This window comes from Nematolebias whitei, chromosome 9 (assembly GCF_014905685.2).
Source record: "Nematolebias whitei isolate Nwh7 chromosome 9, NemWhi1, whole genome shotgun sequence".
Lineage (NCBI taxonomy): Eukaryota > Metazoa > Chordata > Actinopteri > Cyprinodontiformes > Rivulidae > Nematolebias > Nematolebias whitei.
The window spans coordinates 39130125-39142938 of NC_056506.1; the positions used below are offsets into that span (position 1 = coordinate 39130125).

Below are 12814 nucleotides of genomic sequence, written 5' to 3' on the forward strand. Positions count from 1 at the left end.
TATATATATATATATATATATATATATATATATATATATATATATATTATGTATATGTATGTTGGTAGCCATTTTGACTTTTGACATGGCAACCCAATTTTTGATAGGGATCTTTCTTATACCGAGATGCAGCCACACACCAAAATTGAAGTCAGTACCTCACTCATTTTTTAAGTTATGCTCACAACGCATACAGACCAATGGACAAAGGATACTTCTAATTTCTCCCTTTTGCTCTGTGACGGGTCAAAAAACTGAGGAGGCTTTTATTCATTCTTTTGGCGATTCACTACATGCTGCTGTTGGCTGTATATACATATATTTATCAATTAGCCATAAAATAATGACCACTGACAGTTAAAAAGATTAACATCGCTCAATAAATTACAATGCAGCGTTCTGCTGGAACAAAACCACATTCAGGCTTTTAAATAGATGCATTTCTGACATTTGCAACATACTTTAACACATGTACAGAAAAAGTCACACCCTCACATTGCAACTGAACTCCCCTGTAGAAATTCCCCACTCTCCAACAGGACAGTAGTTTTTTTTCTTGCAAAATCAGCTGAAGAATATGAGAACAAAAAATCTGAGCTGATCTTTCGGCATAAGAAATATTACTTTCTCAAGCAGTATTCTATTTTTAGCATGGATTCGACCATTTGCCTATTTGGCTGAATAGTTTGTGATATTATCAGCAAATGTTGTCTAAGAAAGATTTCATAAAACAAACGGGTAATAATGTAAAAACTGTCCTTGTTATTTAGGTTGCCATCATCATTCCATTCCGTCACAGAGAAAATCACCTGAAGTACTGGCTCCACTACCTCCACCCTATCCTCAGACGGCAAAAGATTAACTACGGCATCTACATCATCAACCAGGTAGGCTGGCTGAGTCTGAATGTCTTCCTTAAGTGCAGAATGAGTCCAATATGCACATGATTTATTTATTTTTTGTTCATAAATATAAAAGTGATTCACAGCTCCTTTGAACCCTGTTTCCATGATTTCACCAGATTTGAGTCTTACTGTATGCCTCTGAATTCTGTGAATGCCCGACTTGCGTGCGCCGGCAAGTGCATGCACGCACCATGACATAATTCTTGCTGGAAAGGTGGTGTCAAAGACACAGACCAAATATATATATATAGAGAGAGATATTACCACGGACATCAGGAAATCTTGTATTAGAAAGACACTGAACTCATATTTGTTTAATTCATCATTCAGTGCTGCACAAGATCCGTCAAATTCCAAGTGAGAAATCGCTCTTTTTTTGTTTTCAATAGACAGTTGACAAGCTAAGGTATTATCAACATCTTATAGACTGGAGTGTAAAACTGTAAAATGATAAGTGGAATGCCAGAGGCTTCACTGAATGTGAAACCGTTTGAATACAAGCAGTGAGACAGGCAGAGTCAACACCGAAGCCTTTGCAAATCAAAAAGGAATAACCCTTCTCTTAAGTTAAAAATATATTACAAGAATTGGTTATGAACCAGATCTGTCAACTCATATGAAGTCTTAAGTGTTGTGCAGAAATAATGAGAGTATTGCAACCTCCATCAGGCATTTTTCATCATTAACATAGTTGAAAAACTCTTCTTGTGTGTAAAGAGAGGGTCTAAATGCAGATGCATGAACTCCTAAATGCTGCCCTTTTCCTTTCTTTTTTTCTAATTTCTTTGACTTCTTAATGTAAAATAAGTCATAATCTTCAGACTTATTCTGCTCTCTCTCTTTTTTCACAACCCTCAGCTCAGCACAGGGGTTTCAAATAATGTTATGACACTGTATGTGAGTCTTCCATGGTATGTTAGGTGAAAATTCCTCTTCTTCTACATTATGGGTAATGAGGTCTTCTTCCTGGCCTTTAACTCCCCATGTGTGCTTTGTGTTATATCTTAATCACTCCCATTGTGGAAGGGACCTTTGGTTCTCCCCTCCCTGTTGCACTCTGCTCTTTATGTGGCTATGTTCCACAGTCTTACTCTTACCCTTGCTCTTTTTCCCCACACAACTGCATACACAAACACATGTATACCATCTATACCAGCGTCTGTGGCTCTGTCTCGTGTCAAGCTGTCATGAAGTGTCAGAACTGTCGGAGCTGGTGCAACATTTGGACAATTCCTTTCTGTCCATCTCTCAGCGAGGCCTTCAGTGCTGCTGTAATTAAACTGATATCATTTTTAGATTCAAGATGAGACACAGTGGCTCTCTTATGTCCTCCAAAATGTCAAATTGTAGAGATTACAGTATTGTTTGTATTCACATGACCATTTTGCCACTCCTAATTGGCAGAGAGAAGTTTTCTTCTCCTCAGCTGTGGCTCATTCCTCTAATGAATCACCTTGTTGTATTTAAGGACCAAAACTGCCGGAGGACAACGCTGAGACATTGTCTTGTCTGTGGTATGCTGTGAGCGGCCCGAGTTCCTAATGCAATTCTTGATTACTTAATTCTGTTTTCTTTGTGCTCCTCAAAGATGAGAATCTGTTTCCTGTGTTCTTCAAGTTTGAGACACCTTCCTCCTCCAGCCTAAGTTTGCTGTGGACCATCACTTTAAAACCACTTCTCTTCATATTGACATAACTGGAAAGATCTCTTACATCTTCATCCTGGTCTGACCTACCACTCTCTTATGCCAACGTGTGAATCTCAAACTACCATACTCACCTACCTGGAATCGGGTGTATGCGCACCAGCCCTGTTTAGTCACTTTAATCAAACTCTAGTCCGTTTGCCTAAAAAGTCAGTTTCGTTTGGGGAGTGTGAATGCACAATCGAACTCTGATGTGAAGCAATAAAGCAAACTCTGGTCCGCTTAAATACTTAGGTCTCAGTTCGGTTGAAGTGAACTCTGGCGCGGTTTGAATGTATTGTGAATGAAAGTGAACTGGAGACCGCTCCAAAAGCAGGAAGTGGACTACAGCGCAGGGCATCCTGTGTAAATACAACCAAAACAAACGCGCATTTCTCATACCTCATACAGAGCCGTCTCAGCCACTTTGTGTGAAAAACAACATTCTCTATGGTCTTCTGTCTCATTTTCTGCTCATGCTGAGTCCATTGTTGAAAAATGTTTGTTTAGTACATGAGCCACAGACAAAAGAGAAATCCTAAAACTGTTCAAATTTGACGCCACTCCATTTTTGTTTTATTTCCAGAAGTAAGTTGCACTCAGTGTCTTCTTCAGAGGTTTTCTTGTTGTTTCCTTCAGTGGTTCTTGGTGCAGCGCCACCACAGGTCAGGGGGTGAACAGGTTGGCTCAATTGACTCAGTGCCGTGTGAATGAAAACCGCACCAGCTGAAAATGTAAACAAATGTTCCAAATTTTGGTCCCCAATCAAACCAAATCTACCGGACTATCAGGTGTGAAAACAACCTTATCCTCTAATCCTAGCCCAAACATTTACAATTCAGGATAAGCCTCTTCTGTTTATATACAAACCTTCAAGTAGATCTGCTGTAGAGGAAAACACTTACCGTCTTCCTTCTACTTCCACACATACTTATCTATTTCCTCCCAAGTCCAGCTCCTGTAAATACTGTAAATAAATTCATTGTTCCTTACCTTCAGTCTCTTGAGTCTTCCTGGGTTTCAGTTAATCACAGTCTGAGAAAACTAACATTACAAATGTGTCAGAGAAATCTATGAGCATAATAAATGGTGGAGAAATGCCAGGTAAATTCAAGGCTAAACTTGTTTTACAATCAGAACCAACAATGATTTTAGAATGCCTTTTTTAAGCATCAGCTTTGAATTAAGTGGTTTAATGCCTTGCTAATGAACTACGTTGCTGTTTAGTAGTTTAGTTTTTGAGTCGTTGCAGCGCAACTAATTCTCCAGTTCTGCTGAATGGAAGACTGTTTACTGAGCATGTGAGCCGCTGCGCCACTGTTCCAGATCTGCCCAGTAAACTGTAATAGAACAGAGTAGATAACTTGAGCCTCAGCAGCATCTTCAGCTCCACTTCAAACGGACTCCGATTCACTGCCTGGGTGCAATTATCTTTGAAACCATCAACATTTACTCCACTCTGTGACTCAGAGGTCAGAGTCCAAGGTGTGTGAAGTGGAAAGGCTTTTTTTATTTAGCTTTGAAATATAGCTGAACGTGTTAAGATATGCAGATCAACTCTTATTATAAATGTTTTGGGTTACGAGGTTAATCCCATCCTTCTGTTTGTGAATGATTTTTCTACCTACCCAAATATCACTCGTAAGTTAAACACAGATGCATGTTCGTAATTAACTTGCACATCATAGAGGATTGTCCAGCTTTAAAACTTATTGGTGCTTCTGTTTCTATAAAGTCCTTACTGAACTACTACATTTATATCTTTGCCCAGCTTATATATATATATATATATATATATTCTCCATACTTTTTAAGCTTTTAATTCACCTTTTTTTCTTGATATTACACTGTTCTCTAACATTTTAAGTATTTCATCAACAACAACAAAATCGTACACAATTATTTAAACATTTTTTACTGTATGCATTTACATTACCCTAGTCCCTCGTTTATCGTGGGGGATTCGTACCCTGAAGCCCCTCGATAAGTGAAAAACCACGAAATAAGAATAGTAATACAAGTAGTAAGTAGTAGTTTATTTTATTAATTATTAAGGTGTTTTAAACACTTCCCACACTCTTGAAATGTTCTAAACAATGTTTCTAAACTCTAAAGCTTTAAAAGAGCACAGAATGTCATGATTTCAGCTTCCTGCCTCCTCTGCGCTTTGCCACCTGAAAGTGCTCTTGGCCACGCCCGCTTCTCCAATCTGCATGGAGAACAGCTGATCAGCTGCAGCAGGAAGTTTATCCTGCAGTGTGGGCTGCACAGAGGTGCAGGAGGTGCTAAATAATTTAAAATAATTTATTTTAAATAAAAATTCAATGCCAATCGTGCTGCTCATCCATCAATCAGCCAATTGTGTGTCATGTCCAATCTTATTTTGAAAAACCACGATATAGCGAGTCCGCGATAAACAAACCGCGAAGTAGCGACAGACTACTGTATACTAACAACTTTTATGCGAGTGACTTACTTTTAAAATACCATTGGGGAAAACATAAGCTGCTTTAACATTTGGATCTAAATACATACATGTTACAACTTAATATATATAACTTTATAACTTTAAGACCCTGGAAAGAGAGGAAGTTTATTGGCTAATGGCTAAAGATTTAGTTTTTATATTTCGCTATTTTTTTCTCTAAGTTGTTTAGTTAGGAGTTTGAGGTTTAACATTTTTTAAATCCATTTTAAATGGATTTTAGTAGCCAAATTTTGTTGTAAGGTTCAATTCTTTAAATCTAAAACCCATAATAAATATGATATGCACAAAATATTCACCTGGTAATTTACCAAACGGTGAATCAGATTTATTTCAGGTGTTGTTTCTCTTTAACTTTTGCTTTGGATTTTCCCTACTATCAGAAGTCAAATGTAAACCAAGGCAAATGATTCCAAAACAAAGGATGTGCCATTTTTCAAGCTTTTTTTTAGAGCCATTTCATTTCATCTTTTCTCCTAGAGAGGTCAGCCATGAAGGTCAGACAGCCCTCTTGGCAGACCAAGTAATGGGAAGTCATATGAATAAACGTGAAGCAGATAGATGCTCAAACAGGATGGGCAGGAAGGCAGATTGAGAGGAAACGAATGAAAGCGACAGAGGTGGGAGTTTGATGGCGGCAGGTGCTGATGAATCTGACATGATGGGCGATTAAACCTTTTACACCAGCTGACACTTTCTGAGAGGACGGCGTCGAGCATTCTTCTATTGTGCTCCCTCAAGTGTTAAATGAACAAAAGTCTGGAACGTTTTAACACAGATTCACTTGAGAGGTGTGTGTGTGTGTGGCAGGGGGAGTAGGTGGTAGGGGTAAATGTTGATAATGTCCCCCCTTCGGGTCTTTTCCCAGCTAACAGATAATGACTGCCTCTGAGTTAATAGAGGTTTCGGAGGAAAGTAGTTTCAGGTGAACATTTAAAGATGCATCTGAATTTGGTACTATTGAAAATCACACACACAAATGATTTTCAGTTCCTTCCACTCAGACCATGTATTTACAGCTGGGTAAATTATATCAAAGCCTCCTAAAGTTGTTAGTGTTGACCACATTTGTAAAGAGTATAACAGACTAACATTTAACCAAAAGGGTGATCGTGATAGAGTGAATGGTTGTTTGTCTCATTTGTCTGTTTGTGGTCCTGTGATGGACTGGAGACCTGTTCAGGGTCCCCCGGCTTTCGCACAGTAACTGCTGGATAAGGGCACCTGTGACCCCCGTGGCCCAGAAAGGAAGAAGCAGGTTAAGATAATGGATGGATGGATGGATTATACTGTCAAGTTATTGGCATAGCTCCATGACGAGTGCTGATAAAAGAACATATGTACTTTTTCCTTTCTCTAGTTTTGTGGTTGGCTGCCCATCCAACCAGCCATCCATTATCTTTACCCGCTTTTTCCTTTTCGGGTCATGGGGGTCGCTGGTGCCCATGTCCAACCATCACTGCGAGAGTCCATCACAGGAACACATGGAGACAAACAACCATTCACTCTCTCACTCACACCTAGGGACAATTTAGAGTTACCAGTCAGTCCAACATGCATGTTTTTGTTCTGTGGGAGGAAACCGGAGTACACAGAGAAAACCCATGCATGCACAGAGAGAACATGCAAACTCCACCCAGAAAGGCCCCCAGACCAGGATTTGAACCACGGTAACCTGAGAGACTGCAGCTCTACCATTTGCACCACCGTGCTGCCCGATGGCTGCGCAATATTAGAAAACCATACAGCTGCAACTTTACATTTCAGTATTGAGACACAATATCAGTTTTTAACTCGCATGATGATTTCTGTTCATTTTTCCTTCATATTCTCAACGTCCACAAAATTTTGTCCGCTATCATTTAAATCAGCTGTAGGCCTTTCTTACAGCGAGGTTCATCTAATTTATTAAATAAATTGTGTTGGTTATGTTCTTGCCGGTCATTTGTTGCATCCTTTTGCCATATCGATGTGCACATTGATATTGCAATGATGAGAAAATTGTGATACAGTTGTCTGTTTCAGGACACTAAAATTATATTTTCTATTTTGTTTCTGATACTCTTAAAGGTATTTGAGCTCTGGTTTCACATCTAACAAAAAACGGATTACAAATTGTTCACTCAGTCTTTTGATAAGAGAATACCAAGTGGTACTTCCTTCCTCCTTTGGAGCCCAGTCAGCTCTGATTGGTTGACTCGTGGGCTGAGTAGACAACACCAACTATGTTGCAGGGATGTGCAGTGATTTACAGATATTTAAAGTCTATTTAATTAAGTCTAATTAACATGGGAAAATCTGAAGAATTAATACAACCTTTTTGTCCATCACCTTCTGCAGCACCTGGTGGCACCACCCAAACTTGTTTTCTAAAAGAAGATTTTTTAATTATGCTTCTTTTGACACGTCACATACTGCCAACCCCACCTCCTTACGAAAAATGAAAAACAGCTCAACCCCAGTGTTGATTTTTATCTTCATAGTTTATTCTGAAAGGTTTGAAAAAGTGAAAACTATGGTTGCAGCTGAGCTCAGCTTTACTTTCAGAATATGTGCACCCCCTCTATGTTACTTCATTAAACATTAAAGAATATAAAGATTTTCGGCTAGCAGAATTAGCAGCAGCAAACGTCTTCACACGAAACCTCTGTTTCAATACTGGGCTTTTATCCTGAATAACTTGGAGAAACTAAACTGTTGAATATTTGAAGAAGAAAATAACAACAAATCTGAAGAGTGTTTTGCTTAAAAGGCCCCAAACTATTACCGGTACAATGGTTCTGTTTAAAATTAAAAAGTAAAGTAAATGTTTAGCGAAGTACAAGATTTAAAGGTACTGACTTTGTTTGACAATACAAGATGAAATGACAAACTCTTAGGTAGAATTTGTACTTAATACATCCTCTATTGAAAGTTTTTAAGAATAAACCCTTTGGAAATTATTGGGCTAGATACTGCAGTAAATACTATGTTAGTTCACATTATTTGTTGAATAAAACTCTAAACTATTTTATTTATTCATTTTCACTTTGCATTTATTTTGCCTGGATGCGCTTGACTAATTATAGAGCACAAATGTACAAAAGTATAAAATATAGATAACTTTAAAAGTACCTTTGTTTAACTCTAACATATAAACTAAAACTATGACTTAGACTGTATGTGACCTATACAAAACGCTTATTTGAGTTAAAAGAAAATTACAAAAACTATTTCAAGAAGATCTTAAAAACAGAAACAGTCATTTACTCAGTTTGCATGGGTTTAGTATTATGTGATAGTAAATGCTATAAATTGGCAAGAACAAATGGTCAAATGTCATTTACAGGTAGTAGTTTTGATGGCTTTGGTTTGAAAAGTTTATTTTCTGTTTTGGGAATTTTTTGCACTAACCCTATGTCCGGGTTAGTTCAGCCTGACACTTAGCTATCATCTCGCTCTGAAAAGTGATGCCAGGGAGGTACAGTGAGTAGGCGTTGCAGGGGAATCATGCAGAAAGTGATATAGCAACCTTGCTGTTGTGCCCTGCTGCTCTGTATCCTCCGTGCCTGCCGAAGACCTGAGCCAATATTTATTGGCCATCGGCTCTGTGTGTAAACTGGACAAAAGCCCAGAAAGATGCAGAGAGCAAGAGGCAGGCAAAACAAAAGCAGGTGAGAAATAGTGAGATGGTTGTGACAGAAGGCAGTAGAAGTGTTCAAGGTGTGCAGGCCATCTGCTGGTTGGATTTCTTATCTTATTTTGTACAAAAGTCCTCTGTTCATCGCATTGATTTGTAAATTATAACTACAGCTAAAGAAGCCAACTAGAAAACATAAATAGCATTCTATATTGTCCTTACTTTTTTTTTCTCCAATTTAATTCTACTAGAGAAGGAATTGGATACTTTACACCGGTACATCATGTAAAAATAGTAAGAATGCAAGCTCAGTTCATCTGTGACACTTCATGTCTCACACATGTATTTTAACTGAGATCACCTGTTTCCCAAGTTTTCTCATTTCTTTGCACCTCTGGCCTTCTGGATTAATGCCCAATCCTGTTCACTTGCTGTTTTCTTGTGTGGCTTTTACCAGTTTTCAAATTATGCAACAAAAAACTTCAGACTCCAAATTTACTTTTAATCAGAACTTTGGGTTTAGGGCATGTGTTCATGGTTTATGCACTTAGAGAGTAGGCCTGTCACAATAAACAATAAATCAATTAATCACATGATAAATAAAAATTATCAACCACATTTTCATTTATCGGCTTTTTCATTTCTTCGCGTCTCTCTCTTTCTACTGAAGACACTGGATGACAAAAAGCTCAACTCCGGTGCTCTTCACTGACCCCTCCCTTTCTCTGTTCTCTTTAAAATACAAAAAATAGAGAAACTTAAATTTGTATGCCTATTTTATGACTGTCTATTGTTGTCGTTGTTATTCACTGTTGTCATCACTCTTTGTTAAGAAATCAGGTCTCTCTTGTAAATGAGTCCTCGGTGCTCAATGGGATTAACCTGTCTAAATAAAGGCTGAATGAATTTTAACCGTTCAAAATTGCGTTTTTGAATCGTTAAAAGCAGCTAAGCTGAGAAGCTAAGCTAGGAGCTAAGCTAAAAGGCCGACCTTTGGGAAAAAAACTGTCTTGTCGAAACTCTAAAATTCACGGTTGAAACCCGTGCCTTTGTGTAAAAAGTTTTTTTTTTTCTCTGCAAAAAGAAGCTGAGAACTTGTTTACTGATTTTTATTAAAAGCTTTGTGTGAAAAATGCTATGCTAAAGAGCTCAAACCACACCGAGCGTCTGACATTTTGACAATCGAAGAGAGACAGCCCATGACATGTCAAGAGGCCCCCCCTCCCATTTTTCTTAAAGAGATTTGCTGCTCGCTCCCTCACTATCCATCCTTCGGTTCAAACAATCTCATACTGCCATCCGGTGGTCAAAAAATTGTACTACATGCAAAACAAATTATTTTTGAATTTGACAATAATTAATAATTATTGTCAAATTTCAAACAATATTATTGTTTATCACAATAATTTCTGAGACAATTAATCGCCCAGCAAAATGTGTTATCTTGACAGGCCTATTTGAGAATAGGTGATATTAAAATAATGCTATGAGTAATTACATTTTTGTTCTTCCATTTTTGAATACTATTAGTTCAAGCATTATCTTGTTAAGTAATAAAACACAGACATCTTATATTAGTGCTTCTTTAATCCAGAGCAGATTAAAGAGCACAAAAGAATGAAGGTATGAAATGAAACATGCTAACATCTGGTATGAGCTCAGCATTGTAAGCTTGTCTTCAATAATCCACCAGGAAATGACTTGACTTTTTGCCTCCTTCTGCCACCCTCCTTTACTCTTATCAACACACACACATGCACATATAGATTCACACACAAAACACACTTTTATTTTCCCAGCCATTTCTCTGTATCTGCCCCAGGCCTTTTCCAAAAGTTATCAAACTTACTGTTTTTGTTCTTATTCAAATCTTTGTGTGAGCTCCTTCTGAGTTCAGCTCCAATCAAATTAAAACTATGGAAAAATATTAAACTAAAATTAAAGTAGTTACTTCTCATGTATATACTCTGAAATGGAAAAAAATGCTGTTACTGAAGGCCACAAGAAGCTTCAAGACTCATTGCGTCTGCATAAACTGCAGGGTTATGACGTGTTTAACGGTAATACATTTGTTTAAGACCTGGTTACTTTATTAGTCATAATTTCTTGTCTCCTGGAAAGTTTTTCACAAGTTCATCAAGATGTAAATTAATGTTTAATTGAAGGGGATCACATCTGCCGGTGCATGTGCATTGTGTTGTAGTTTTCTTGCTCAGAATCATTTGGATCTCAAGATGCTCACCAGTCTATGGGTGACAGCACAGTGGTTACATCTTTTTTTTATTTATGGCATTTTAATACCCCAGCTACTAGAGAGAGTGTTATATTGTCTTGGTGCTCAAATAAAATGTGTTTTGCCGTACAGAATAAAATATGCAGATGGCTTCACAGCCACTCACAAACACAAATACTTGAATAATATTTTCAATTGATCAGTAAATAGTATATAAAACTTTAATTTATGTCAAAGATCGTAGTTTGTTTAGAAATAAAATCACATTTTTCATACAGTATTTAAAAAAATGCAGTTCTAGGTGAGAAATTTAGACAAATCATGGAAAGTCAAGGAAAGGCTGTAAAAGATCTGCTTTTTTATGTTTTAAGATTTCATAAACTGCACTAAAAAAACAGAAACACACACACATATAGATGGGAGGGAAATATTGTGGTTTTGCAGAGTAGCAAAGGAAAGAATATTGATCTGATGAACAACTCTTTCCATTTCCTTCCTCAGACATGTTCCCCTGAAACTCCATGTTCTGGTGTTGGTTATAATGCTGTTCCTGTTTCGTAGAGGAACAATGTAGTTAAATAATGTTCTTCCACACTCTGCACCCTTTGGTAATCCCCAGGTGCAATATTGTAGCCTATGCTGTGATGAATTATAGATTCAAGTAAAAACCTGTGCATGCTCCCCTCCTCTGTTCCGTAAGTTTTCAGTGATGTAATGTTGGCCACAAAAATAGCAAAACATGGCTGGAAGGCATGACTTTAGGCCTAATATCTAATTACCCAGCATGCACTGGAGCATAGTAATTCAAAAAATAAAAAGTGACCTTCCCAATGAACCAAAATATGATGGCAATTGCTTTTAGCAAACTGAGCAAATGTTACTTATGTGTGGAATGAATATATTACTTATGTGTTATTAGTTGCCTAAATAATAATCTATGTGACCTTCAGGCTCATTATTAATACAGCTGATATCCTAGCCTTATTTAATACTGATGGTTTTATTGTTATGACTGAAATTTTACTTTACTTAAAAAATAATAATAATAAAAAAAACATACCACACTGTTTGCTTATGTAGTTCTGTTTCCCTTTTTTTATTATTATTTTTATTGCTAAATCATATAAAATGATGTGTAGAATGGAGTGACCAATGTCTAGGCATCTTGTTGCAAATTGATCTAATTTAATAAACAAGTAGATCATTGCTTTCAATGCATACATTTACTTAATGGAATGTATTCATCCACGGTTAACCCACATGCACAAACCAGTACAATAAAAAGATAAAATAACCATTGCATCATTTTAATGGTTAAATTTGTCTTTATTATTTATTTGTTAATTTGTCTCTGTGTTTGGTATTATCTTTTTCCCATTTGTTGTTTTGTGGGCAGCTCTTTTGTCAATAGCTGTTGATTTTAATGTGCTATTTATATATAAACAAATGTATGGGGGCAGTGGTGGTGCAGAGGTTAGAGAAGGTGGACCTGTGATCGGAAGATCATCGGTTCAGGTCCCAGCACCGACAACATCAAAAATGTGGGTGGGGTAGGTGAAGCACCCACACCTGCCCCCACCATCATTCGTCCCACTCTGGGTCCTTGAGCAAGGCCCTTAACCCCACCATTTGCTCCTCCGGGTGTCCTAGATAGCAGCGCTCTGCTCCACGCAGAGGGCTGTGGTGGCTCGGTGATCTGTGGTTGCGTCAGGAAGGACATCCGGCGTAAAAATAACTGCCAAGTCTTCATGCGACTTAGTTCGCTGTGGCGACCCCTGAAGAAGGGAGCAGCCGAAAGAAGAAAAAAATATATATAAATAACTTTGATTTGAATGCAAGATTTAAAGGTGTCCATAGTACTGTATGCATTGGTTTATAGTGGCATAGT

General features: G+C 37.6%; 1 protein-coding gene across 1 annotated transcript in view; it reads left to right on the top strand.

Annotated features, from left to right (window-relative positions):
- b4galt2 (UDP-Gal:betaGlcNAc beta 1,4- galactosyltransferase, polypeptide 2) overlaps positions 1-12814 on the top strand; it is a 189517-nt gene that overhangs the window by 77023 nt on the left and 99680 nt on the right. Inside the window, exon 3 of the mRNA XM_037682331.1 lies at positions 771-887. Coding sequence (XP_037538259.1) covers positions 771-887 — 117 coding nt within the window. The remainder of the gene's footprint in view (positions 1-770; positions 888-12814) is intronic.